The sequence below is a fragment of the Falco rusticolus genome, chromosome 15 (genome assembly GCF_015220075.1).
Source record: "Falco rusticolus isolate bFalRus1 chromosome 15, bFalRus1.pri, whole genome shotgun sequence".
In the NCBI taxonomy this organism is placed as follows: domain Eukaryota; kingdom Metazoa; phylum Chordata; class Aves; order Falconiformes; family Falconidae; genus Falco; species Falco rusticolus.
In genome coordinates, this window is record NC_051201.1 from 21971292 (window position 1) to 21998508 (window position 27217).

Consider the following 27217-nt stretch of genomic DNA (forward strand, 5'->3'; position numbering starts at 1 on the left):
TCTGCGGCAGCTGGTCCCCATCTTCCTGCTTCGCACACACGAGGAAGGAATGGCAACACATGCATTGTAAGACCAAGTGACACACAGCTTTTATTTTACGATGAAAAATTGCTCTTCCCTCGCCCCCTCCCTTTTATTTTTTTTCTTTTCCCAAGGCAAATCTGGTTTTCTGCAACCAGGGAAGAAAACCAGTAAGCCCGCAGCTGTTTGTATGGGTGAGGGGATGATCACCACCCTGCAGGTTGGGCAGTAGCCAAATGGGCAGCAGAAAGCTGCGTGGCTATTCATCCTGAGGAAAGAGCAGTGTCATGAGGTGATCTGCCTGTGCAAACAGCCTATCGATATCAATCTCCATGCATTCATCACCTTCCTCTGGGGCTGGCATCTCCAGAGCGCTGCTGGCCCAGGTGTCTGCAAGGGGAGTGAGTGCATCAACAGTTCAGCCAGCTCCTCAGAGACAGGCTGAGTATTCGCACCAGCAGGATGTCAGGTCCCAGCACCATGGGCGGGATGGCCACTCTGGGTCTCCAGCCTGGCCTCCTGCTTGGAGCAGGCCTGTCACCAGCTCCAGCTCAGGCTGGCCGTGGCTTTGGCCCACCATGTCTTGGAAAAGAGCTCTGGAACCCGGGGACTGTAGGAGTCACAACTGAAGAGTGCAGTCCTAGGGGAAAAGGTCCTACTCTGTTCAGCTGGGCCACCTAAGAGCTTCAAGAGAAAACCTAAGGGCAGAGCTGCTGCAAATGGTGACCCAGAGACATCCAAGCTGCTTCTCTAATAGCTGGGGGCAAGGGCAGAAGAAACACGATAAGGTGACAAAACCTGCACAGGCAAGGGCAAAGCCTTTGTTTCTGGGGGTCAAGCTATGGGGACCTGCAGGTCGCTGGCGGGATGAGGCCTGGGGAATATGGGGGCTGGGTAAACCTTGCTGGAGCTCACCCTCTGGCTGTGGAGCAGCTGTTCCCCCAGGGGTTGCAGGGCTTGGCTGTGCCAGCTCTGGGACTTCATCCTCTCCTGCTGACGGGTGCATCAGCTCTGGCACGTCGAAGTTGATATACGAGGGTCGCTTGCGGCGCCGTTGTTCTGGAGAGGTACAAGAAGAGCCCGATGCTGACAACCCCTTCCCTGCCAGGGCTTTGCTCATGGGCTGCAGCAGCCCTGGGAGGAGAGGAAGAGCAGCACCCCTGTGAGGAGGGGAACGGTGCCTTTGAGCTGAGGCCGCCTGGTAGGATAAAGGTCAGGGATACACGGCCACATCCCAGAGACAGAACAGCAGCTGGAGGGAAGAGCCAGGGCGAGCCTTCCTGGGAACCACAGTGCCCAGCTGAAAACTCACTAATGGCAAAGCCCCCATTGTCACCTGACCCGCGGGGAGGCTGCCAGGTCTGGGAGAAGCAGAAGGGCTGGGGACCACCCTGTTGTACTGTGGATCCAGCCTCAGACCAGCATCATTCCTGAGACAAGTCAGCTAAGGCACACACACCATGCCAGCCCAGCCCAGCTTGCGTGGCTCAGCCACCAGCGGTGCTCACCTGGCATGTCCGGGGACATGGCTTCTCTGGAGACATGTTTTGTTTTCTGCCTTGCCTTCCGCTGCTTGGTGGAGGGGCCAGCATCACCTCCAAGGCTGCCCGGCCCCTTGGCGGTGGGACGCGCCCTCTGGAAATCAGGGTGCCGCAACAGGAGCACTTGCACGTTGGCCCTGTGGGACAGACACGGGCTGCGGGGCATGGCCAGCTCAGGGTCCGGCTGCAGTGGGACACGGAGCCCTGCAGCACCTCGGTGGGGGGTGCTCCATGCCCTGGCACAGGAGCTGTGTCCGAGGCTGGCCGGCGCCTGGCTGCTCCTGCCCTGTCCGTGCTGGCTCAGCTCCCTGGCTGGACTTGGACGTGGCTGCTGGTTGCTGACTGTGGCTGACGGATGGCTCCAGGCTACTCACTGCCACAGGTGCTGTTTCCCTTTCTGCTGTGAGCCCCCAGCTCTTTGGGCTTCTCCCTTCCCACACTTCTCCGGTTTATCTGCTCTTTTAAACTCCAAACAGCTCTCAACATTACTACAAACTGAGCTCCTCGATTCTCAACAAAATAAAAACCAAATCAGAATGATATCCAGCCAGAAATCCTCAATACTAATAACTCCCATCCCATGCTCATCCCTTTTTCCCAACCTTGTTCCACCTTTGTGCAACGCAGCCCACCCAGGGCAGACGCAGACCTCACACAGCGAGCCCGGCAGTGCTGCCGCACGTCGGCTCCTAAAGGAGACGTGGTGACTTACTTTGCCTTACTGAGTTTGAAACCATAGGCTAGCATCCAGGCCTTCAGCGCCGCGACACAGCTGAGATCCGCCAGCTCCGGGAAGAGCTCTTTGCTCTTCGACATCTCCTCCTCGTACAGCTCAGCATGGACACGGACGCCTCGGCCATCCTTGGACCACTGCAGCAGACATGGAGGACAGCGCTGACAAGCGATGTTCCTGTCCTGCCAGTCCCTGCACCTGCTTTCCTTGGGCCCTGGTGTGGACGGCCCTGTCATTGTGGCTTGGACCCTCTGCTGGCCACTGGTAACCACCCGGATTTAGGGTTTTACACCCAATGTGGCCCCAAGTTCATGGAGGTGAGTCCGGCTGGCTGGTGACTGGGAGAAACGGTGTTGCTGCAGTGGCTGGAACTGCAGGGCTAGGTGGCCACACAAGTCCTGCTGGCCCTCCCGGGGCAATGGCTGCCACCTTGAGCCCCCACCCCCTCACCCACAGTGGCACCACCAGGCCCCAGACAGCAGCTGGGAACACCCTTGAGCATCCCACCAGGGCAGAAAATAGCTCTACAAGGAGCTGGCTGGCAATTACTCAGCTGCCATTTCATGCAGCTTAACCAGAAACTCACAGATAACTATTTGGGGTCATTTACTCCAAGTTTCAGAAAGACTTGGGAGTAACATCATGCTTTTTGTTTCTGGGGAGCAGATCCTGCCCCAGGGATATCCACCCTCTGCAGAAAGGAGCTTTTCCCGTTCCTTTCCCCTCCCCAAATTTTGGCACGCATCTGGGCCCCCTGTTCTCGCACAGGGGCAAGTGCTGTGCTTGTGGCACCTGGGAGCAAGGCCCGTGCTCATCACTACTCCCACATCCGACACAGCATCGACCTTCACCTCCAGAGCTTTGATGTCTGGGCTCTCCAGGGCTGCAGACAGCTGAGCAAGGATGTGCCCAGGCTCGTGGCCACCATGCTGTCCCTCCTCGGGGCTCCCCACCAGGGCAGGAGGCTCCGGCACCAGGGCTGACATGACAGATGCTCTAGGCTGCTGCTGGGGGCTGTGTGCAGGCCAACGTCTCCATGAGCGTTTGGTTTGGCATGGCCGCTCACCCCCATGTGCGGTGCTTGGCCCGGCCGGGCCACGGCGAGCCCCCACTACAGAGACACGGGCACTGGCTGCCTCTCCCTACAGAGCTGCCGGGGTGGGGGGTGGGGGTCGTCGTCCCACCACCCCCTCCCCACCCCTCACCCCCAGCCCTGGGTCTGGGCAGCGGGTTTGGAAGGGCTGAGCTCTACCCAGCACAAGACAAAGCAGCGAGCCCGAGGAGCTCTGCTGATACACCTGGGGATGCAGGGAGGGGAAAAGGCCAGCACATGGGGTGCTGCAGATCCCCACCCCACCCTGAGCTGCCAGAAGGCCCCAACCTCCCCAGCACACCTTGCAGCTCTGCCTTGGACCTCCTTCAAGCCACCCGTCAGCACCCAGCCCCTGCCCAAAGCCCTGCCGTTGCTCCCCTGCTGCTGAGGCGATGGTTGGCCCTTAAACCGGCGCCCGCAACCGACTTCAGCGGTGCCACTGCCCAACCGCAACCGCGAGAGGCTGCGGGCATCTTACCCGCCCCGAACGCCTCACCTCTGGCCTCACACGTGCTGCCTGCCCTTTCCAGCCAGCAAACCTCGGGCAGAGCAGCCCTGCGCCCGGCAGGCAGCGCGGGCCGGGCTGGCACAGGCCACCGAAAGCCGCAAAAGCCACACAAGAGGTGCGGTAAGAGGATGAGCAGTGTCACTTCGAGGTGTGAATCTTGCATCAATGTATGGACATATCTCAAATCAGAAAGAAGTATGCATTGTTCTAGGAAGTATTGACTTAAAAAAAGACACTTAATAGAAATAAAAGCTTAATATGGTCTTGGTGTATTAACAAGGGCATAATACTGGGAGGCAGGAAAGAAGTGATGTGTGAAAGGAGTAAGAGTTGCAAAACCAATCTGAGTGATAGTGGGCATCTGACATTGAATTAAGATTGGTTTAATCCAGATTTTTTGCAATTTATGCCTGCAGGGAAATTCTGATTCCGTGATAAATAAGGCTGGAAAAAAGGGGCTGGATAGGCTCATTTTCCAGTTGGCCTGGTCCATATGGGAGTTTTAGGAAAAAATGACAATACTGTTTACGAAGAAACTGAAATAATCAAATATATTTCAAAAGGTAATATCTTGCACTACTTACCAGCAGAGAAAACTTAATGGAAATAACAAATCATGTTTCTTAAGTTTAATGGTATTTTTACAAGTACCTTCAGAAAAAACATCCATATATCTCCTAGGAGACTGTTTCTTCAGACAGCCATACAGGTTTTGTTCAGCCTATGAAGCATTCCGTAGGAAAATAAATAATTTTTATTATTTTAATAATAAATATATTTTTATTTTTATATATAATAAATAATAAATATATAAAATAATACAAAATATTTCCATAGGAAAATAAGGGTCCTCCCCACCGCTCCCCTTAAGCCTGCTCCAGGCTCAGCTCTGGGGATGGGTTTGAAGGCGCCAGTTGGGCAGGAGATTGTAGAAGACCGTTAACCCTCTGTGAAGGCAACGGGTCCCCGCGTCGGCGCTCCTGCGTGAGAAGGGAGGCTGAGAAAATACGGAGGGCCCAGGGGATGCTCCCTGGCCCCTGGGGATGCAGTCAAGCCGGGCCAATGGGGCTGGCTGTGGTGGTGACAGATGTCCATGGCTGCTAGGGACGCTGCAGCCCTGGGAGGGGTCACCAGGAGGTGGGAGGTCTCCATCCTCAGGGACAGCAGGGCTCCCCGGGATGTGGCTGTGGCCATCCCAGCCTGGCACTGGTGACAGCCCTGCTCCGATGGGAACAAGGGACCCCTGTGGTCCTGGTAGAAGGCTTAGAAATAACTAGATTAATAGGATACGGAAAACTTAGAATAATTAAAACTCTCTTTGTTTTACAAAGAGGAGCTTCACGGTATGACTTTGCAAATTAGGCCCGGTCCTGGGGCCCTTTGTACTGATAAGATGGAGCTGGGATGCTCGCGTGCTGACAAGAAGACACTGGTATGCGAACACCTGTGCCTTGAGATAGGAAAACCGGATCTGTCCTGGTTTATGGTTTGGAAGAAACTGGAGACAAGGACCCCCATGACCATCACCAGGAGACAAGCACAGATGGGAGGAAACTTATGTTAATGACTTCTCTTCTCGGTAAACCCAACCTATTCTCAGGCATCTATTGAATATGTATGAATGTATACTTTAAATCACACGTGCACAGAGATGTCGGGGCAGCAGGTGCTTTTGGAATTGTGCACCCTGATGCCCACTGGTGGATTAAACATACCTGCTTTATAACCTATCCTGAGTTATAAAGTTTAATTCCGCACATCGGTCCCCTCCTCACAAACGCTGCTGCGGGGTTTGTGATGACCCACACCAAATCCCACCCCTCAAGCCAGCAGCCTGGAAAATGCCAGGATTTTGTTTGACTTTTGCACCCTGGAGCGTTTAGGAGGGGCTGACTGTGAGCGGAGAGGTGGCCTCTGTCTTCGTGGTACCATGGTGCGAGAAACATGCCCGCGCACAGCTCCTTTCTAAACACCACGGCATTTTATAGCCTGGAGAGAGTGATGAGGCAATGCAGGGGCTGCTGCAGGAGGCGAGGGCTGGCCCCGGCAGCTCTATCTCCTCCGCTCAGCAATAAATGCCCCGGTATTTGTTTAACCACCCAGGTCCAAAGCCACGGCAGCGAGATGCACTGTCCTGCGGGAGAAGTGTGGCTCTGGGCAAAAGCAGACCACGATGGTCTTCTCGTGCAGCAAACGCGGCCGGTGCAGTCACTGCGCTGCGCTGGTGTGGCTGAGCCGTGGATCATGGCCACAGGCAAATTGAGTGGGGGAAATCAAGAGTTCAGCTGCTTGAATTGGGAAGAAAATGGCAGAAAGGAGACGGAAGGTCACACTTGAGCCAAAGCCTGAGGAACCCCGTCCTGTAGCCACCCCGCAGCGCTTTCGCCCAGCGGCTGCCCCATCCTGGGCATCGCGGCTTTCCGGGGCTGCAGGGGGCCTCGCCGGGGCGCTGCCGCGGTGGCTGCGCCCCCCTTGCCCCCGGCTGCCGGGCACGGCCCCGGGCAGCGGCGGGGGGGCAGGCGGCCCCGGTTCTAAGGGGCTGGGGCGCCTGGGGGCCACTCGGCCGCCAGCGCCGTTCCGATCCTGCCCAGGACCCCGGTGCGGCGGAGGGCGCCGGCGGAGCGGGGCCGTGCTGGGGGGCGAGCCCGGGCCGCCCTGCGCTGGGGCGGCTCACGGCGGGGCCCCCGGGCAGCCCCTCGCCCCCGGCAGCCCCCCCCCCCCCCCAGGCACTCCCGCGCCCCCGGGCACCCCCCGCGGCCCAGCGCGCGCCCGGCCCCTCCCGGCGGAAGCGGCGGTTGCCGAGGAGCGCGGCGGGGACGGGCCTGCGGTTGCCGGCGGGCGGGCCCACGTTAGGCCCAGGCCCAGACCGCGGCCTCACAGGCCGGGCCGCAGCTGCGAGCGCTGCCCCGCGGGCTCCCTCGGTGAGTCCTCTCGGGGGGGCCGGAGAGACCCCCAATGGGCCCGGGGCCCCAGCCCGGGGGTGTCCTTAGGGCGCCCGGCGGGCGGCGGAGCACCGGGACAGGCGGAGGCTGCGGGGCGCCGGGCCGGGGGCCGCCGTGCCCCCATCCAGGGCAGCAGGGGCGAGGCCCAGACCCGTCCCCCGCCCCGAGGGTTGCGGGGATGGAGCGCCGGGGGCCGCCGGCTGCGAGGGCAGCCCCTGCCGCGGGGGGACAGCCGCCTGGCAGGACTCTGTGGGGGCGCCCCGAGCTGCTCGGTGGCCGCTGGGCTCAGCACGGGGCCAGGCCGGTGTCCCGCGGTGGCACAGCCAGGGTCCTGGGCTCCGCTGGGCCCGGGGCTGCACGTTGGGCTGGTGACCCTGGCACGTGGCGTGGGAGCAGAGCCCTGCGTGCCGTGGTGCCTCTCCTGCCTTCCCTGGCGGGCCCCTGCCAGCCCCTGCCAGTGCCAGCCCCTGCCCGGTGCCCTGTGCCTGCCGCCCCGTGCCTGGCGCAGCTGCATTCGCCTCCTGCCCGAGGCTGCTGCCGCAGCATGTGCACTTGGCTCCGTGGGCAGGCTGCACAAGCTGGCTTGGCTCCTGATGCCTGCCCAGCTCCGAGGGAGCGTGTTGCAGAGGCCAGCAGCACGCTTGGCTGGACCTGGCCCTCTTTGTTGTCCGAAAGGCAAAAGAGAAAATGGGCCTCTGAGGCTGGCAGGTGGGGAAGAGCTGGTGGCACCTGCGAGAACCTGCCTGGGGGATAGTATTAAAAGGAGAAAATCTCTCCCACTGCAGTCTGCAGGGGGGGGAAAGCGTAGGCATGAACGAACATGACTGGGTAGGTTTGTGGCACATTGACCTCGTTTCCTGACCCCCGATCCTGCAGGAGCTATGGACCTAGATCAGGGTGCCGCCCTCAGGCATGGAAGTTTCTCTGGTGCTCCTTTCCATTTCAGCTGAAACTACTGAGGAAGGAAGCAAACAACCAAGACCAGTTGCACAGAGATTAGGCCTTTGATTTGCTGCAGATGACTTGCTGCTCTGCTTATCACAGTTTATCACAGCTGTAGGACTCCGCTCCCCCCCCCCCCCCCCCCCGGCGTTTTGCAGAGGTTGACTCATAGAGGCATGAAGCTGGGCTTGCTTCAGCTCTGTGTGTGGTAGCCGCTTCTTGGCCAGGGACTCGGGCACAGTGAAAATGTGATCTGTGAAGAGGGAATGCTTCAAAGTCAGACACAGCAGGTTCAAGGCTGGGAAAAACACCTGTCAAAGCCTTGTCTGTTCCCGTTTTGTAGTTTCCTTAGCTACGATGCTAAAAAAGAAGCCACAAAAGGAAGCTGTGGTTCATTAAGGCTCTGAAAGATCTCAGTTTACTGGGGGGATAAGCAGCATTTTTACCGCTTGGTAAGCTGGGGCAAAGTGCACAAAGAGTGGAATTAATGGTTCTTAAACTTACAGGGACACTTTGGGAGAGGTGTGCCTGCAGCCTTTATTGTTTGGCTCCTAGGCCAGGATTAAACTGTGGTCCTGGTGGGGAAGCTAGCAGCCAGGGTAAGTAGCAATGCTAACGTCTGGGTTGCTTTGGCAGTTGCCCTGTGCCTCCTGTATCTGTGCAGGGCAGGGAACAGGGTTGGTGCAGGCCGGTGGCTAGGAGCAGTGTTGCTGCTTCCCTAGCGAGTTCTGCAGCCTAGCAGGGGGTTAAGAAGAGAGAAGAATTGCACAAGTATGTATCTGTTTACCTGGACTTAACCAGACTGCGTTTGCAGAGCTTGCCTGCATCTCATAGCCAGCGAATGCTCCAAGTAGTGCGTTTCTGGTGGGAACAGGTCAGAAACTATTCTCGACATTTAGGGTTCTAACATGGTGATAGAGAAAATTCTTTCCCAGGTACAAATGAGACAGTGTGGCCGAGCCAGCCATCAGGTCACTGCTGAAAGGGCTGACCCTGTTCCCTCTTCCTCTCTCCTCTGCATTCATAAACACGTGCTCTTGCAGTATTTCCCTTGTGCTTGCTCCAGTGCTTCTCTAACCCCCCCCGGAGGTGACAGCCAGGTTATTTTTGGACAGAAGGTTCAATGCGCAGAAAACTAAGCAGCAAAAGAAGTGGCTTGTTTCATGCAGGGGTAGTGAGTTGAATCGGCTCAGCACAGGACCATTTGCACCTTGGAGCTGTCACAAGAGATGAAGCAGAAGGATGGGAATGGCGGCAGGGAAGGTCCGCACATCCCCTTTTGGCAGAAGCGAGCCATGAGGTTCTCTCGCATGTGTCCCCCAGATACGCCCATGGTTGGCAGGAGCAGAGCAGCAGCTTGGGAAGTCTGTACTGATCACTGGTAACCGAGGCTTGGCTGCTGCTTCTCAGGGCTGGGAGGCTGACGCTAGGGGCTTGTGTCCCACGTTAGGTGAGTTTGTTAGATAGGCAAGATGCTTACTGTTGTAATAAGGTTGTCTGATCTTGCAAGATCGCAATCCAGAGGTGATGTGACTTGCAAATCAGGGAGTGGGTGTCATTTGCAAATTCCCTGCGGCGGGGCAGGGTGCTGTTGGGATGTGAAATGTGACTTGTGTGAAGGCATAAAACAATCCTTCCATCCCCCGCCTCCCATCAACTTGCCTTTCCTCCTTCAGTCTCCCACAGTAATTGTCTGCTCTGCTACAGGTCTTGATTTCAGCCTGTCATCCTGCATGTAAATTACTGGGTTTGAACTCGAGTTCAGATCAAGATCAGATGTGAACTTCAAGGCCAGTAGTGTGAGTGGAGTGATCTCATGGTGAACGCTTCTTTTTTTTTTCTTTTTTTTTAGAATAAGAGAGCCTGTTCTGGCCTAGTTGGATCCATTATCAAGGAGATTAAATAATACCAAGACAATGCCCTTTTATCTCAGGCTGAGAGTCTGTGTCTGCTCTTCAGAAACATCTTTTCCAGAGTAGCTGGGTACAAACTATACATGCATGCTGATGTGCAGTAGTCAGCATTGCTTACATTGCCTCTGCAGTCGTGTCTGGGAGATGAACAACAGCTTTTTGCTAATGGGTCTCATGTCAACAGGGGTGATTTAGCAAGGAAGACTGCAGTGCATTAGTTGCTATGACTCAGACTCACTCAGCCTTGTACTGATTTTGTTTATTGGTTTATAAATTAAACTGCAGATGCTGCGTCCCGTCAGTGCTGGCATGTCAAGGATCCTGAAAGGAGTTCTTCCCGTAGAGTTGTCTCAGATATATTTTAAATTACTGCCTCGGGAGTCAGAGCATGCAGGTTGTAGCCCCAGTTCTTACAGTTGTGACTCCAGCCAAGCTGCCCTGGTGCCTGTCAAAATCATGGTGTGACTCCTGGGAGGTATTGAGGCTCTTGTGGCACCTGCCAACAGCTTGCCAGCAGTCTGTGCCTGTTGGTGCAGCATCCTGCATCCTCATTTTCTGAGCAGGGAGCAAGTCCCTCCAGTTTCTTGTAGGCAATAAAATGCTGTCCACAAGATCTTTGTGAGCATTGCAGGGAAATAGATACTGGCTGCTTCGGTGCTGGAAGGATCTGTGATCCTGCTGTCGTGGGGAGGAGAGACACAGCATGGACCAGTGAGGGCCAGGGCAGCAGTTTGTGGGTCTGTGCTGGTCTGTTGTGTTGGTCCACATTGAGAAGTTCTTTGGAAATGAAACAGATATTTTTCTAAACAGGTGACTGTCTGTTCTCCCTGGGGCACGAGAGACCAGCTGGGCTCTTTTCATCTCGGGGCTTTTCCCCAGCAATCCCGCATCTGCCCCTGCCTGATCCTGAAGCATTTTGTCTTGGGTGCTTCTGAAGTTCAGCCCCAGCCTGCTCCCGGGTGGTGGCAGCCCCGGTGTGTCTCTTGCAGAGGACAGATCAGAGGGTTTACCTGTGTGGGGCAGGGCCTTCAGCTTGCGTTGGGTAGGTTGTGTTTGAACCACAGGTTCTATTCAGAAAGGGCTCAAGGTGCAAGATAATTCAAATCTAAGGCTAAAATGTGTATGATGTCCAGATACCTTGTGTTTTCTATTCACTAAAGGCACACAGGGCGGTTATAGCAGCTCAGCTTCTGTTTGCATGTCTCCATTAAATGTTCCCATATGGGAGAGCAAAGCCAGGAAGGATTTTCTGTACTGAAGATACCGATATTACAGCAGCCATGGACATGTCAGGTTCAGCGCTGGTAAAAATGCTGATTAGCCCCACAATAGGGACCGTGCTGCTGGATGCCTTGCCTCACCTGCTTGGAGTCCAACTTGGGGTGGTTTCCTACCTGCTGTAGGTACCTGCCATCCCTGTATCTGGGTGTGAGCTCTCTAATGAAGGTCAGAAGGTCACCTATTTAGATACATATATATATGTGTGTGTGTGTGTGTGTGTTTATAATGTCGCTTTTCGGTGGCTCAGCGAGCCCGGTGCATTTCTCTTCTCAGTGGTGGCTGGTTTCTGTGACGGAGGCAGAGTGACGGCAGGATGTGTGAGGGGCCATCCAGGATTTCTGGGCCAATTCCTCCAGACCCTACGCTCTTTCCAAACTATTACAAACGCCCCTTCTCGGGTGAGTCCTTGATACTTGTTATGGATGTGCTTTGTACTTTGGCATGGCACAGCTCACCTGTTAGATGTCCTTATTCTTTGGTGTCCTCAACAGTCTCCACTCAGACTGGTGCAGGTGATTCTGCTTCCTCATGGGTGGTGATCCTAAAGGTGGTCTATGGAGCTGGTTGAAAGATGGGAAAGCATGAGGTAGAGGTGGAGAGGGGGTCTTCAGCATTGTTTGTAGGCTGTGGGTGAGGAAAACCATGAGATAAAATAATTTCCTGATTACCTCCTCTTTTTTTTTTCTCTGTAGCTCGAGGGAGGTTGGAAGGGAATGCTCAGAAGCTGGATTTTACCACTAGCCCCCTGGACCCAGTTCCCATCCCATACCCAGCTTTGGGCAATGCCTGCCAGGTTCAGCCAGCCCCTCGCATTCGCCCCAGTGGGAAGGACTTCCTGGAGAAGGGACAGCAAGGGACACTCAGTCTCTTACTGCAGCTTGAAGGGGTCTCCCTTGATGGGGGGCTGCCAGTCAAGAGTAAGTACAGCTGAGTTGCTGCTGGCCTGAGTTGTGTCTGGGGCCAGGGATGAGGCATCAGGGATTTGGGTGGATTCCTCGGCTCTGCTGCCTGAGGAGAGGTTGAGCTCTGCAGGGCTGGTTGCCCCATCTCCTGCGTTTGGCCTGGCAGTGGCTTGGCCTCCAGCCATTGCCCGGGCTGGAGCTGTTGCTGCTGCAGCCTCCCTGATTCCAGTCGGGCCCACGTCTGGAATGGAAGAGGGACTCTAAAACAGATGCTGTTTAATTTGGACCTGAGGAACTAGTTGTGGAAGAGAGACTATTGAGAGATGCTGGAAATAAATCGAGCCCTTCTAGTTTGTTACCTCTGAACATAACCAGTATCTTTATAGTCAAAGATGGATCAAGTGTGTTCTTCATGTACAGAGGATGTTTAACCTGGGGAATTCCTTGTTAGTGAAGCCAGGCAGGATTTGGGAAGACTGTCTGTATATGTGGATACTTTGCAAAAGATGTTCCCTTTTCCAGAGAGGTCACCCAAAGTACGTTCAGAGGTCCAAGAAGGAGATAAGGCTGATGGCGGGGTGTAATTTGATTTATTCCATGTGCTGGCATTGTCCCTAGCCCTGCCTGGTGCCAGCATGGTGGTTGCCAGCTGCCACAGCTGCTGTTCCAAAGCAGAAGGGGAATGGAAGAGGGTCTGGTTGTGTAAGCTGTGATCTTCCCTGTCTTGGGGCGCCCAAGGAAGGATCATTTTTGATTTGAAAACAAAAAATACAATCCGTAGTCTTGATTATGTCCCCTTGAATGTGGGACAATGGCTGACACTGAAATCAGGAACAGCACAGGTTTAAGGCTTGGCAACTGCCTTTAACCAGCCCTCTCTTTGCTTCGGAAGCACCACAGGATGCTGAACTGGGAATTGACCTTGCTCTCGAGAGGATGCTGATATGGCTTGTCTGGCATAGTCCAAAATGGGACACATTAGCTATGCTCGCTCAGAACAAGGGAGTCTGTGGTCACCGGCAGTGTGCGCAGATCTGTGCCGGTGCTCATCTGGGCACTGTGGGATCCTCTGGCAGAAGAGGGTCAGTCTGGGAGCGCGCATCTAATGTGGGAGAAATGCACAGATTGTCTAGTCTGCAGGAGAGGGGAGAGCTTGCTATTTCCGTGGGCAGCTGGACCAGCTTTGGAGATGGAGCTGTAGGCTCTGGTGTCAGTGCTGCAGGAGCCTGCATGCCTTGGCAGTGTCTGAGGGGTGAAAGCTGTGTCTCCACTTGTGCAGGGAAAGAGTCCAAGGACCATGAGAAGGTAAATATGAGGCGAATAAAGGAGATTCAGAAGAAGTGCAAAGAGAAGGAGCGAGCCCGAGAGCATGGCCAGCCCAAGCCTGTGAAAGCTCTGTGGAAGTCCCAGAAATATGAAAATGTGGAGTCAAAGGTGAAGGCCAAACTGCAGGTCAGTACCCTCTGAGCTCCTGAACTCTCTGGGCCTGGGATGCAGTTCAGGGCAGATGTGACAGTGGGGCCATGTGGGAATGCGTGGTTTGGGTCCAGAGAGTGATTGCCAGAATAATCCCCATCCTGCCTGGCCAAGTGGACCCCCCATGCAGGGGAGGCTGAGAGAACAAAAATCCCATCACAACCCTCTGCCTGAAGGCTCCTGTTTGGCCCTTCAGTTGTTAGGGATCTACAGGCGGTTCCCCCTCACACCATATTCCCTGTCCAGAGGTGCATCCAGCTGGCTTTTCAGCTTCTCAGTGTGGGGGCCAATGCTTGTCTGGGGTTTGTGCCAAAAGGCTGTGGTGTTCTGATCATGGTCTTCAGAGGTGGGTCTTCAGGCTGCATCAAACCTCAGTTCAACCCTTAACACCCTGTGGACCCACAGTGGGCCGTATATCTCCAAATTCTTCTGCAAGCAATCATCCTGGTGAATAACCACTGTGCAGTGGCGGCACACAGACGTCTCTGGGCAGAGACCTCGTAGAGCAGCCCAAGCTGTGAGGGCATGCGTACCTCCTGTCCTCTGTACACGGCGTGCGTGCGGGAGAAGGGATGCGGGGCTGTGCCTTGTTTTTCTCAGGCTTTCTCAGCTGCTGAAGTGAGTGGGTGTCTGTCTTTGTGAAGGTTTTGTTCTGCTTTTGACTTCTTTCTTTCTTTGTTTAGATAATTTTTTTCTGCCCTGGTGAGTTTCTAGTGAGGGCTTTGCTAAATGCACCAAAGCCCTGGTAGAAGCATACCTGTTTGTACAGGAAGTAAAGGCCCACTGGGAGAGGGAAGGAAAGCTCCAGCACTATCTTTGGGTGAGCCAGTAGTCATCAGTCTGGATCTGGGAGACCCCCATCATCCAGGCGAACTCTGTGTTCGGTTACCCTCTTATTTCATCCAGAAACAGGCACTGCAGCTCCTGTGGATGGGGTGGGCTCCTGCTGCATGGCAGCAAGCAGAGGGGTGTTGTGCCTGTCCTTATCGTAGTGACCTCCTGGAGGAGCGGCCTTGGGGGTCCCTTCCAGCTCAGCCTTGCGTGGGGGAAGCTCCTTGAGGCAGCAGAAGCGCAGGGCTGCCGCTGCCTTTCCAGAGTAGCCTCAAACTGTTAGATCGTACATTCCCATTGGCCTCAGGATTGTTGGCTGCCAGGAGAGGGCTTTGTCCTTCCACGAGTGCCTGCTAGCCTTCATGGTCTCTGACTCTGTTCTGTTTTTGCAGCCAACCACAGATTTGAGGTACTGAGCAGAGCAGAGCAGCACTCGAGAACAGCTTCTCAGCAGTCAGCTTTGTGCCTGCCTCTGCCGTTTCATTAAACTCGCTGTAGCAGGGCTCTGCAGCATGCTCTGGATTTATGGAGGTGGGATGGCTTCTTCTAAGAGTTCGAGTCCTCTAGGTTTGCCAGCAAGGGAGACTGGCATGTGTCTCTTGACTTGCGGCACGCTTTCTCCACTCTGCCATTTGCCCTTTTCACAGGAAGATTTCTGCTTTTTAAGGAGTCGTGGTCACTGTCAGTATGGGCTGCCCATCCATTGCGGTTGTTCCTCGCTCTGGTAGGCATCTCTGCTGGGTTATCCAGCGTTGCTCTCCTTTCACACCTGCCAGATTAGTCAGTGAAGACGGATTCTCCAGTCAGTGTTACACACGAATTTGATCCAAAGGCACGTTTCTGCAGATTTTTTCCCCTTGTTTTTAGCGTTTCTTTACAAGGTTCAGTTTCCAGGTCTGGGTTTGTTGCTGTAGGCAGTCTATTTGGCCTTTGCTCGCTGAGTACAGATTGCCTTCCCCCAAGAGCTTCTGCCAAGTCACAGCAGGAAGAGCGTGCTGTCATCTGTCTGCTGGAAACTTGAGGTTGAGCTTGTGATTGACCACCCAAACTTTTTTGGGTGTGTTTCTCTTTGCTCCAGCCTCCTTCCACTAGTGGATTTTTTTTTTTGTCTTTCACAGGAGAGCTCCCCACCTCCAAATCCAGAAGCTCAGAAATTCCTAAAAGCATATTCTCGCTGTGGCCCTGGGATCAAGCCATGCAGATCACTCTCCCCAAGGCCTGCCAGAACGAAAGCAGGAGCAGATGCAGAGGCTCCAGAGGCACTGGGTGCTGAAACCAAGGTGAGTTGCGCACTAACGGCATCCGTCCCAGGTGTTTCTGGTGCTCATCCATCCTAAGGGTTTCTGGCATTTAACCTGTTGCTCCTGCTCTGAACATTTCATGTGTTCTTCTGAGGCTCTGGGTTGGATCTGCTGCGTGAGCAGAGAGATCTGTAAATAATGTTCCTGGCTGAAAGGAAGAAACAGGGTCTTGGTCACAGGGGCGATGAGATGGGCATTGAAAGATTTCTAAAACTACCTTCTGGCTTTGCCCTTGCTCATAGTTAAAGAGATAATGAAGTTCCCTTTGAAAATCCTGCCTCCTCATGTAGAAGTGCCAATAATCTCAAATCTGCTCTTCCTGGGGCTTTGCAGGAAGTCTTGGGGATTACTGCTCACACCGTAATTGAAGGAACTGTGGTTTCTGGACATTAGATAAAAATTTGGGAAATGCATGCGCTTTTTAGTAAGGAGAGTTGCTTACACTGCTCCATGACCCATGTCCCCTTTCTTTGGCAAGCGTAGGGTTGTCAGTTTCTTGGTTCCCAAGTGCCATGGAGGGGCTTATTTTAAACAGGGCATAAACTCCTAAGGAGGAAAACCCAAGAAAAACCTAAAACTCAAATCCAGTGACCTTCTCCCCTGTCTTGACCACCAGAAGAGCTGTGATAGAGGGTGCTGTCTCTGGTGAAATGCCTCCAAGGACTTGCTAGGCTCCTGCTCTGCCAGAGGTTCTGTTGCATTTACTGGCCCAGCGAGGGCTTGACCAGATTTTCCTCTGACTTTCTAGCTGGGCTCAAAATGCACCAGTAGGAGCCATGGGGACTATGTCACGCCTGGTTCTTTCTGTCCTTTTGGCTTTGAGGGCGCAGGGTCAGCTTGGGGACCTTAAAAAAGGCCGATTTTAGGCTTGGCTTTTGGTGCCTGACGTCTCAGACTGTGGCCATAGCTCCTGCCTGCCTGTGGCCTTGCACCTGAGATGGGCTGGGCTGGGCGTGCGCGGTATGCCTGTCCTGCTGCGGTAACCTGCAGTCCAGTGGCTTGTGCGGGTGCCTCTTTGCTTTGTCCCTTGTGGGGACAAGGGCAGCTGCCTGTGTGCATGCGGTGAGCCAGCTCCTCCTGCCGCCTCCTCTTCTTCCAGATCCAGGTGGAGGGCAAGAGCATTGACTTCATTAAGCACAACGCCTGCAACGCCAAGCGGGCCCTGCTGCGGCGCTCCCAGTCCCTGCAGGCGCTGGCCAAGCTGTTGGAACAGAAGCACCAGGAGCAGGAGGAGTACAACGCCAAGCAAAAGGGCCACATCCCCCAGTAGTATGTATGCCCCTCTCTGGTCCACAAGACTTTCTGTAACAAGCCCACTTCCCTTCACCACGTTCCCCAGCTTCTGGCGTAGAAAGACGGGGGGCTGGGGACAGAGGCACTCTCACCGTATGCAAGCAGTGCAGTTTACTGTGGCCTGGGAAATAAATGCAGTCCCTCTTGGTTTCTTGACTTAACAAGCATCCCATGGCTGGTGTGACTGGGCTCAGAAAGAATTTTGTCCCTTTTTCCCTTGTTTGCTGTCCTACAATGATGCTGACTTGTGGACGTTCTGTGTGCTCTGAGAAATGTGCTCCTGCCCCTTTGTAAGCCTTGCTCCACGTGGCGCAGCTTCAGCATAAAAAGCTCTGGTTACGGAGAGGCAGGTAGCTTGCTCTGCCTCCTAAGTGTTCATCCTGTCTTGGACCCAGAGTCTGAGGAACATCCAAGTAGTGGCTTGCATTTTGGGGTTCTGAGTGGAAACCAGTTCCTGGGTGACCCTGTCCTAGGACTTACGGCGGTGTCAGTCCTTTGGCTGTCTGCTGTGCCTGCTGTTCTCTGCCAGCATCCCTGCTGTGAGCAGTGTTGTCCAACTTCATTCCATCACCAGCACGCAAATGGTTTGGAAAGGACTCAGTGGTCTGGGCAAAAAGCAAGGAGCAGAAGCCGTTGTCTCCGAAGAGCTTGTGTAGGCCTCCGTGTGTCCCTTCCAGCAGCCCTTCAGGGCATGTAGAGCATGTTGACTAGTCCATGCGTGCAGGTGAAGCCCTCCACAGCAAGGGTGTGTGCCAGCAGCGTGGGTCTCTGTGGTCCTTGGGCAGTGACATGGAGACTAGCAGGGTTTGAAGGGCTCAGTTCCTGGCCCCTGCCTGCATCCCTGGGCGGCTCCTCCCGCCAGATGCGCTGACGCGTGCTTTCTTGTGCCTTGCCAGCCTGCTGGAGAGGAAGGAGCTGTGGCGCAGGCAGATGGAGGAGCAGCTGCAAAACCTGCCAAATCCTGACACGCCACCTGGTCATACCAAGATGCCAGAGAGCCAGCGGCTGGAGACCCTCGGCGATCTGAAGCAGAGTAAGAAGAAAAGAAATAGGGATTCCAGCTCAGAAAAATAGGTGATCCTAGCCAGGATTAGGGAGAAGGGGCCTGGGGCATGGATTCCTGCCACTTGAAGAGTTACCTGGAATAAGGCATGTAGCTGGGATCTGAGCTCTGTGTGAGGAAAGATCAATCTCCTTCAGGTTGGTGGGACCCGCAGGTTACAGGACTGGCTCTCTGGAGCAGGCTTGTCCAGTAGACCTGATGTTTGGGTTACTATTGCCTTTAAAGTGACAGATTTTGGCTGGAAGGGACCTTCAGAGGTCTCTAGTCCAACCCTTAGTTCTTCAAAGCTGGAGCAGGTCACTCAGGTCCTCCTCCAGCTGAGCTTTGAATTCAAGGACGGGTATTCCAAGCCCTTGTTCCAGTGCTGCCACCATTTTCATGACTGAGGATGAGGTTAGGAAAAGGATGGATTTCTTTGCACTTCCACTAACACAACTTGTTTGCTTCTTTGTTGTTTTTTCTGTAGGCCAGGAGCAGCTGATAAAGGACCTGGTGATGCTGCCAGTGGGCACAGACACCCTCAGAATGCAGAAGAGGCGGGTAGAGCTGGAGAGGAAGCTCTCCCAGATAGAAGAGGCCATCAAAATTTTCTCGAGGCCCAAGGTCTTCATCAAGCTGGACTCCTGAGCTGGTGGGGCCAAGTGTGTTGTGCTGCTCTGTGCGAACATCCTGCATCACCGGGAAGGGACGATCATCACCTTGGGAGGGAAGGAGAGGAAGGCAAGTTCAGAACCCTGGGCCCATGCAGGTGCCAATACAGCGTCCAATATGCAGCCGGCACCTCCCTGCCCACCCGCCAGTGGTGTCTTGTCCATGGAAAAGGGAGGGAGATGCCCTAACACACTTTCCACCCTGTGGTCTGGAGAGCAGTTGTCTCTCTGCTGTTTGACTTCTCAGAGATTAGTTCTCTGCTCTGGATCCATGGCATCACCTCCTATTTTCCTACTTCTGGAAACTGGTAGGGGATCTCCCGTGCTGCTACCAGTGGTGTTCCTTGTCCCCCTCGTGAGCTGGGCCATGGTCACGGCTCATTCCGGGCACCTGCACATGTCTGCCATGTGTGCCCTGGTCCCGAGCGCTGACCCAGCCTGCTCACACGGCTGGTGCCTCTGCACCCTCTGACCTGCTGGCTGGGCTCAGCAGCTCGGGGACAGCTCAGGGACAGTGGAGAAGTGCGGAGCTTCAGTCCTTCCTGCCCAGGGCGGAGCTGGGCTGGCTGCAGGGTTATCTGGCAGGTTGTCTGGAGAAGCCTTTGTTGTCTGTGAGGCAGGATGTGCTCAAGTAAAGCATCGTTTTCTTCTTTCAGTGTGTGTGCGGCTCCTGGTGGGCTCAGTAGGGCCGGAGGAGTGGTGGTGGGCAGCCGAAACCAGCAGCATTGACGTAGTGCAGGCAGGGGGAGAGCCGTGGGTCCTGGTCGCACGCTGCAGAAGCGTGACGTGCCCGGGGAGGTTAGGTCTCACTGGGCTGCGGCACTGGGACGTGGTGGGGCACTTGGAGTGGAGAATGCGCAGAGTCCTGCCAGATCTCAGTCTACAGGCCGGCAGGGCAGGGCTGGGCAGATGCCATCGTGGAGGTGAGCTCGCTGCCCCCTTGCCTTCAGGTGCTACACCGGGAGCCAAGCAGACCTTTTCAGAGATCCTGCTGTGTGAAGTCTAGAAAGATTTAAGCTGGAAGGGATTGCTGGAGGGCTTCGTCCCTCTCCTGCTCAGCACAGGACCAGCTCCTCAGCCTGGGGCCTCATCCAGCTGAGTCAGGAAAATCTCCAAGGATGGGGCTGCTGCCACCACCTTGCTGGGCCTCTGTCCTCAAGCTGTGCCACCCTCAGGGGGAACACTTGGCACCTTTTCCTTGAAGTCCTATCAAAATTTCCCTTGCTGCAGCTTGTGCCTGTTGCCCCATCTCCTTTTGCTGTGCAGGGTGGGGATGCTGTGGATGGTTGCCCCAAGCAGGTGCCTTGTTGCATGAGGTTACTCCCATTGCCGGCCGGATTTTGCGGGGTGGGGATGTTGCAGGGTGGTCCAGCCTAGCCCATGGTACCCTGGGATGCAGGGGGCGACGCTGCTGCCAAGGGCCAGAGAAGCTTTTAATGCTGGAGGGCTGAGGAGGTGAGGTGCCAGCCGGAAAATCACCCCACGCTCCCCTGGGGCCACCCTCAGGGCAAACGCTGCAGCCAGGCTGAGCCGGCTGGATGAGAGCGGTGCTGAGAGCAGCTGGGGGCCACGGGCGCCAGCCCCCATGCACCTCCCTGCCCTAAACAAGTCTGGACTAACCAGCCCTGCTGTCTGCTTTGCTCTCTGGCCTGTCTGGGCCCCAGCTGCGTGCTGCAAGTGTTGTGCTGCTCAGGAGTGACGGAGCTGCCAGGCTCAGCCCTCACTGCTCTGCCTGCCAGCCGCCGGCACGGCTGGGGCTCCGCAGGAACAGCCAGGACCTGAGCAGTCGGTGCTGCCCCTTTGGACCCCAAGAACTGTGGGTCCCCTTGCCCGGTCCCACCACATGCCACGGGCAACAGTGCCGGTGAGAGCCGCTGTTTGCAGGGCCCTTGGCAAACGGGCTGGGAGAGCTGCCGTGGTCAGGCCCTTGCTGCTGAACCAGCCCAGCGGCTCTTGTGCAGCTGCTGGTAAGGTTTTGGTGGTGCCAGCACGGGTGGTTTGGTTCTCAGGGGTCAGCGAAGGCAACAGGACACAATCCACCCTCCCCTGCCGAAGCCGCCAGCTCTGCCACCGACCTGGGTGCGAACCTGTGCCTGTGCCCAGTGTCACCCCACAGGAGCCGGGCCAGGGCACCTGGCACCACCTGTGCTCGCTTCCCACCGGCTCTAATCCAGGGGCCGTGGGGGAGCCCTTACGCCACAGAGGGCCCGGCACAGTGCCAGTGCCCTAGGTGCCCCAGCACACGTGACCAGCTCCGGGAGCGGGCTGGAAAAGCGCTGCCCCTGGGTGCATCCAACCTGCCGGGCCTTGTGCCTGGGCTGCTTCACCAGAAAACACTGCCAGTGGCTGCGGCAGGTGGGGTAGAGATGCTGGTGCTGAAGGCTGATGCTGTGGGAGAGGGGGCGAAGGACCACGGGGACAGCCAGCTATGGTCTGGCCAGGAGAAGCCATCACCACTGTGAGTGCAACAGAGCCAGCAGCTGCTGGGGCATCGCTCCATCCCTGCGGGCAGGAAGGTGCTGGTGCCGGGCTGGGCCAGGCCAGCAGCAAAGCAAAGGCAAGAGCTGCCACCAGCGTGGCACTTCAGCGCTGAGAGGGGGACTGAGGGCACGGGGAGCCCCAGGTGGGCAGGAGGAAGATGGAGCTGTACCACCCCGGTGGTGTTTACTGGGGCCAGGTGACAGCCAAGGTGGTGCTGCCAGCCCGGGTGCCACCCAGCTCCCTGCAGATGTCACTGAAGTGTCCCCTGAGTAGTGAGGGCACTGCAGCGGTGACAAGGTGGGAACTGGGGGGCCAGGCAAGGCTCATTGTGTCGGGCCACCACGCCAGGCTCGCTGCCCAAAGCAGCCTGGGCGTGTGCCATGGGACAGGGATGTACAGGGGGAGGGACGTGCTCCAGCATCCCTCCACCCCCCCCTTTTCCCCACAACGGGCCTTGCTGGGGTCCCCACCACCGCTGTCCCCCCGCTCCCAGGGGACCTGTAGAGCTGGTCACAGGGCTTGTGCTGGCCCACGGCATGTGGGATGGGGCAGTGGGGCTGCGGGACGGTGTGCCTGCCCCGGCCTGTGTCTGGGAGGGGGCTGTGCCCCATGGCTGTGGGGGGCCGACCCCTGTGGCGACATGGACCAGGGACAAGTGGGGTGCTTTCTAGAAAAGGTTTTACTGTCCATTGCAATATATTAATTGATAATGCATATTTCAATAAAACAATTAAAAAACCCCACTTGCTTGGAAGGAGGGGGGTAGGAGGCAAGAGGCTCGGAAGGGCAGTGCCCAGCGGGGGCCGCAGCGGGGCTCCCGGGGGCACGGGTGGCAGGAGGGGCAGTGGGCTGCCCTGCTCTGCCCCTGCGCGCCAGCCCCCTCATCACCCGCTGCGCACGACCAGCCCGGCTGCGCGGGACCCAGCCAGCCACCCTGGGGTGGCGGGGGAGCCGGCGGCTATAGGGTGAGGAGGGTGCCTTCCTCCCGCCCGCTGCCCCGGCCGGGGCTGCCGTCGTGGCTGCCAAGGGACTGCAGGGAGCCCCGCGAGCTGTGCGGGGACAGGCTCCGCTGCAGGGGTCTGTCCGTGGGGCCCCCGTTGGGGCAGCCCCCGGGGATGTAGTGGGGCGCGCTGTCGCTCTCGATGACCAGGTCACCCTCCTCGTCGCTCTCGGCCGTGCTGTAGTTGCTCAGGTACTGTGAGGCTGGGCTGGGGGTCTGCTGGCTAGGGGTGCTGTCCGTGGACATGCCCGAGCTGCCCGAGGCCTTGCTGCTGCGGATGACGTTGTTGCGCTGGTTGGCCGGCTTGACGGTGATGATGAGGTTGTGGCTGTTGGCCACCATCATGTCTGTCACCTGGTCCAGGGACTTGCCAGCCACATCAATGCCGTTGACCTCCAGGATCTCGTCGCTCACTGCCAGCAGCCCCGTGCTCTCGGCCAAGCCACCCTTCACTAGGCGGGAGATGAAGATGCCGGGCACCTTCTCGACACCCTGCGGGGCCACGCGCACGCTGACGCCGTCACGGATGTAGAAACCCAGCGGCTTGTCGGAGCCGTGCTTGTGGAGCCGCACACGGCGGTGGGTCTCCGGCAAGATGTCCACATCTATGATGGAGGAGATCTGGCGGAAGTCCTGGGGCATGCCGATGAGGAGGTGAGGCTTGGCTCGGTAGTGCGCGGGGCGCAGCAAGCCCTTCTTCTTCCGCTGCAGGGAGTTGGAGGCGAAGACACCAGCATCGGACTCTGCTGTCGGGAGCGAGGGAGAACACGTGTCAGGCACCACAGCTGCTGGGGGCATAACCATGTGCCTGTGGCCCCAGGTGTTGGGGGAGCCAGTGGGAGAAGTGTCCTGCTCATGGGTCTCGCCAGCTTTTCCTCCCCCGAGCATCACCCTGGCTTTTCCTGCAGCCTGTCTCCACCGGGCCCATCTCCCGGGATTACCCAGCGTACACAAGGCCAGGATTAGTGGGATCCAGGCGGTGATTCAGCCTTAATCACACTTTAAGCCAAACTCTGCAGCTTAACACTAGAACTGCCAGCCCTGCCGGCCCAGGAGCCACAGCCGTGCCCCACTTTGGGTCTGGGGAAAGGGACCCCCTGCACAAGGCGGTGCCGTGGTGGCAGCCAGCTTCCCGAGGGTGAGTCCAGCCCCGTGAGACAGCATTGGTATCCCCTGCCCGTGCTAGCGCAGGGCCATTGCTTGCACGGGATAGGGATGGCCACAGCTGTGTCCTGCAGAGCCCAGGGACAGGGACACCCCTCCTCCCCAGGCCTGCAGCATCCCCAGGGCCCCTGAACATCCCAAACTGTGATTTGTGCCACTGTCTTTTATCCCATCGTCTGGCACCACCATGGAGAGTCTGACTCCACACTCCTTGACCCTGCCCTAAGGCTGCTCCATGGGGCCCAGCTCCAGCATGTCCCCCCCTTGGCCACATCCACCAGGTGCCAGGGAGCCTCCCCTGGGCCCCCTCTGGTTTCTCCCCGTCCCTTTCCACAGGGAGCCCAGATCTGGATGCTGCATTGCTGGCACGTTCCCCACAGTGCCTCCCACCAGCACCCAGACCCTGCTCCAGCCACAGGGGGGCTGGGGATGCCCCCGGGCCCAGGGGATGCGGGGTTTCTCCCTAGCCAAGCCAGCCTGCCAGGGCTCCTGGGTTATAAATATCTCCCTGCACACGCAGCCCAGCGTATTTTTAGCTCGGCGAAGGGCGGTGGAGGCTTTCCCACAGCTATTTCAGTGCACGGCTCCTCTCCGAGGGGCACAGAGTAGCTGGGCCAGGCAGGTCCAGCACCCCAAGGATGAGCCCACCGGCGGCCCTGGTGATGCACCGGGCTTTCCCCTGCCCTCCCCGAGGGCCAGTGCCACCGTCCCCGACAGGCTGCCCCACAGGGGTGGCTTCTGGTGGCACCGAGAGGAACCAGGCTGCGGCCTTTGCTTTCTGAGCCCCCGTCAGGACCCGGGGAGCCCACCGAGGGGTGCACACCTAGGTACGCACGCGTGTGCACAGCTCCCCCACGCCCGGTGTGTGAGAGACACTGCAGCCGCATTCCTCACCGACCCGGACTGGTTCAACGACAGCCCTGCCTCGGGATGACCTGGATCCATTTTAAATCAGCTGTGACTCAACAGGGCTTGCTCCTGGCCTCTCCACTCGCCTTCTGTGGTGCTGCTGGTCCCATGGGCCCTCTCCTGCGGGCACGGCCAAGTGCCAGTGCTGCCTCCTCATGCTCCTTATCACGCTGCCCACAGTGCCAGCGCTGTGGCTGCCCGCTCACTGCACCTTTCCAGCTCAGCCCAGTCACCCACAGGCCCTCGCAGGCTTTTCCCAGCAGCAGGCAAGGCGGCTCTGGGAGCAGGAGCAACGCTCCCATGGCAGCCCTGGCACACTCAGCCCCATGCCGGCTCTCTGTGCCGCAGCCTGGGTCCAGGCATTGGTCTGGGAGCAGGGGATGGTTCAGCACCAGCATCTGTGCGTGCCACAGGCTCCAGCTCCTTCGCACTGACATCCTGGATCACCTGCCATCCCCCATGCTGCATGGCCCCTGAGGAAATGCACGTCCAGGGCATCCTGCACCACCCCGATGCAAGAACCCAGGGAAACTGGCACAGCAGCCGGGGCCAGCCGCCGGCATCCCTCCTTGCCCGGGGGCTTTGCACACCACTAATGTGCACTAGAAACACAGAGCCACCCCAGGCACTAAGCCAGGGAACTGGGGCTTTTAGATCAGGCTCCAACTTTGCACGCTGTTGCTTGATGGCGCTACTAAAGAGAAAGCCTTGGTGCTATTAAACCAAGTGGAAGGGGAGAGGCTCATCTCCCTGGCGAAGAGATGTACCCGGGGTGCGTGTCACCAGCAGGCTCTCGCCCTGGCTGGGACACTGCTGTCACGGTGATTTTGCACTCCTGGGCGAGGAAGCTGCTCTCTTGGAACGCACCACTAAGGTCAGGGCAAGCCCCTGGGCCGCCAGGGAGGAGAGGAGCCTCCTCCCACCACCAAAAACTCAGCAGCACCCAGTGCCCCAAGAGCTTTGCCAAAACCATGGTTGCCACCACCTCAGGGCAGGGAACCGGACTGGGCTCCCAACACGGCACTCAAGGGAGCAACATGGTGTTTTCTGGGAGCCCACGCAAGGCCAGCTGGAAAACACGACTTCAAAGGGGTGGATCACAAGGATTTGCCTTTGCTCGCTGGGTCATGCAGGGCTGGGCTGGGGCGGGTGCCCCTCGGTGCAGGCAAGGACTGGCAGGGAGAGCCCGTGGGGGGGCCACAGCCCCAGCAGGGCTCTGGGAGCCTCCCAGTGCCACCACCTCCACCTCCATCCACCAAAGTGGTGGCCGGAGAGTACGTGACTGGCCACATCCACCACCAGTACAGCCCAAACGTGGCACCAGCGATGCCACAGGATGCAGTTCCTCTCTCCTGGTGGGGAGGACAAGGCCAGTGCCATTCTCCAGATCCCGCTTACCCTTCTTCTGGATGATGACCCTGAGGAGGGGGTTGGCAGAGGACAGGGCTTTGTGGTAGTTGTCATCGTTATTAATGGGCAGAAGGTCACCGTGGACATCTGTGTAGCCCAGGAGCACATCCACCCGTGGGATCTGGTGCACCGTCTGCAGCAGGCGGTAGAAGTCCTGGAAGCTGCCCGCGCCAGAGCGCTTCATGGCAAAGCGGCGAAATTCGGCGTCGAACTGCAGAGGAGGAGGAAGAGGAGGAGGAGGGTGAGGCAGGGCAGGGCTGGCTGTGGCCGGCAGGACCAAAGCAGGCAGGGCACGGTGTGGAACCACCACAGGGCAGGCAGAGCCAGGCGCTGCCAACCCCAAAACCTCAGCAGCAACAAGGTGGCGGTGCCTGTCAGCTAGGGCCCATCCCAAAAGCAAAATGAGAGGACCGGAGCCGTTCTCCTGCCCAGGCACCGCAGTGGCGGGGTGGAGGGGTGCCCAGAGGCAGAGCCTCCCGGCTGTACCACCAGCCATGGCAGGAACCGCGCTGCCGGGAGGCCCTTCCCTGCCACACGGGCACTGCCATGTCACCTGGTGAGCAACAGCGTTAATTATGGCCTCCTCCTTCAGTCACGACGAAGGGGAAGCCAATTAAGAGCAGGCTGAGGAACGCTGCGAGGATGGCGCTGCCGGGGGTCACACCCTGGCTGCTGGGGCCAGCGGTGGCCAGAGCACCCGGAACGGGGGGCAGCAGCACCCACCTGGGGGTCCGGGCAGGCAGGGCACAGCTGGGCAAGGGTGCAGCAGGGGAGTGCACACATCTGGCTGTGCAAAGGGCTGGGTGGGTGGGCACAGTGGGCGAGGGTGCACATCTGGGTGGGGGTACATCAGGTGAGTACACATCTGGTTGAGCAGACACATCTGGGGGATTGCATCTGGGAGGGCATACAGCTATGTGAGGGTGCACGGCCGGGGGGGATGTCACCCGTGGCTGGGGGTGCACATCTGGGTGATGGCACAGTCGGGGACGAGCGTGCACATCTGGGCAAGAACACATCTGGGCGAGGTGTGTGCCCGGGATGGCCGTGCACCCAGCACGCCCGGGCCGGCAGAGCCAGCCTGCACACCGGGGCTACTGGCACGGCGCATCGCGCATCTGGCGGGCGCTCCCCGTGCCGGTGACGGCCGCGCCGAGCGGGCCCGCGGCCCGGCAGAGCCCACGGTGCGGGACGGCGCCGGGCCGGGCTCGGGGAGGCCCCGGGCAGCGCCGCCGCAGCGCAGCGCAGCGCAGCGCAGCGCGGGGGAGCGGAGCGGAGCCCCCGCACGGCCTGGCTCCCGCGCCGCTGCCCGGTGCTCGGTGCCGCCCCACGTGTGCTGCCCGGCGCGGGGGCGGCGCGCCCGCTCCTGACCCGGCGGAACCGGCCCCGGCATCGCGCCGGCGCGGCACGGCGCGGCACGGCGGGCGCTTACCTTGCTCTTGACCTCGATGACGGGCTCGGCGGAGCGCGCCGGCGTGCGGTGGTGCTTGGCCATGCTGGGGCCGCGCCGGGCCGCGCCGGGCCACGGGGCCGCGCCGCCGCCACCGCCGCTCCCGCGGCCACGGGGGATTTTCACCGGCCATGACGTCACCGGCGAGCAGGCCGGGCGCCGGGGCGCCATTGGCCCCGGCCGGCCGGGGGGCGGGGCCGGCGGGTTGCTGACAACGTCGCCGTGGCAACGGGGGCGGGGCCGGGCGGGCGGCGGCGCATCCCCCCGCCGCTCCCCCGCCCCGGGCCGGGGCCCGCTCCGCTGCGCCGCACGC

At 58.2% G+C, this 27217-nt stretch overlaps 2 protein-coding genes across 5 annotated transcripts; one reads left to right on the forward strand and one right to left on the reverse strand.

Moving 5' to 3' along the window:
* The first annotated feature begins 6684 nt into the window (after positions 1 to 6684).
* On the forward strand, positions 6685 to 19145 carry ENKD1 (enkurin domain containing 1). 3 transcript variants are annotated; one of them, XM_037408858.1, is made up of 8 exons: positions 6685 to 6817; positions 11248 to 11372; positions 11667 to 11891; positions 13156 to 13328; positions 15302 to 15463; positions 16584 to 16753; positions 17674 to 17810; positions 18307 to 19145. In XM_037408858.1, the coding sequence occupies exons 2-8, from the start codon at positions 11288 to 11290 to the stop codon at positions 18465 to 18467; spliced, it is 1113 nt and encodes a 370-aa protein (XP_037264755.1). In that variant the 5' UTR covers positions 6685 to 6817; positions 11248 to 11287; the 3' UTR covers positions 18468 to 19145. The 3 variants fall into 3 exon arrangements, with proteins under 3 accessions (XP_037264755.1, XP_037264756.1, XP_037264757.1); XM_037408859.1 differs by having other exon boundaries at positions 6687 to 6817; positions 11222 to 11372; XM_037408860.1 differs by lacking the exon at positions 6685 to 6817 and adding an exon at positions 7957 to 10735.
* On the reverse strand, positions 18772 to 27158 carry PARD6A (par-6 family cell polarity regulator alpha). 2 transcript variants are annotated; one of them, XM_037408847.1, is made up of 3 exons: positions 26887 to 27158; positions 25443 to 25665; positions 18772 to 22714 (listed from the first exon to the last, which is right to left on the reverse strand). In XM_037408847.1, exons 1-3 carry the CDS (start codon positions 27073 to 27075, stop codon positions 21930 to 21932), a joined length of 1197 nt encoding a protein of 398 aa, XP_037264744.1. In that variant the 5' UTR covers positions 27076 to 27158; the 3' UTR covers positions 18772 to 21929. The 2 variants fall into 2 exon arrangements, with proteins under 2 accessions (XP_037264744.1, XP_037264743.1); XM_037408846.1 differs by having other exon boundaries at positions 18772 to 22717; positions 26887 to 27156.
* Between the last annotated feature and the right edge of the window lie 59 nt (positions 27159 to 27217).

Excerpts from the sequence above, each read along its gene's own strand:
- ENKD1 (XM_037408858.1), top strand. The coding sequence starts at position 11,288 with ATGTGTGAGGGGCCATCCAGGATTTCTGGGCCAATTCCTCCAGACCCT. Across the intron at positions 11,373-11,666 it reads TTACAAACGCCCCTTCTCGG|CTCGAGGGAGGTTGGAAGGG; the intron begins GTGAGTCCTTGA and ends TTTTCTCTGTAG. Across the intron at positions 15,464-16,583 it reads CACTGGGTGCTGAAACCAAG|ATCCAGGTGGAGGGCAAGAG; the intron begins GTGAGTTGCGCA and ends CTCTTCTTCCAG.
- PARD6A (XM_037408846.1), bottom strand. The coding sequence starts at position 27,075 with ATGGCGCCCCGGCGCCCGGCCTGCTCGCCGGTGACGTCATGGCCGGTG. Across the intron at positions 25,666-26,886 it reads TCATCGAGGTCAAGAGCAAG|TTCGACGCCGAATTTCGCCG; the intron begins GTAAGCGCCCGC and ends CCTCCTCTGCAG. Across the intron at positions 22,718-25,442 it reads GGTCATCATCCAGAAGAAGG|CAGAGTCCGATGCTGGTGTC; the intron begins GTAAGCGGGATC and ends CGCTCCCGACAG.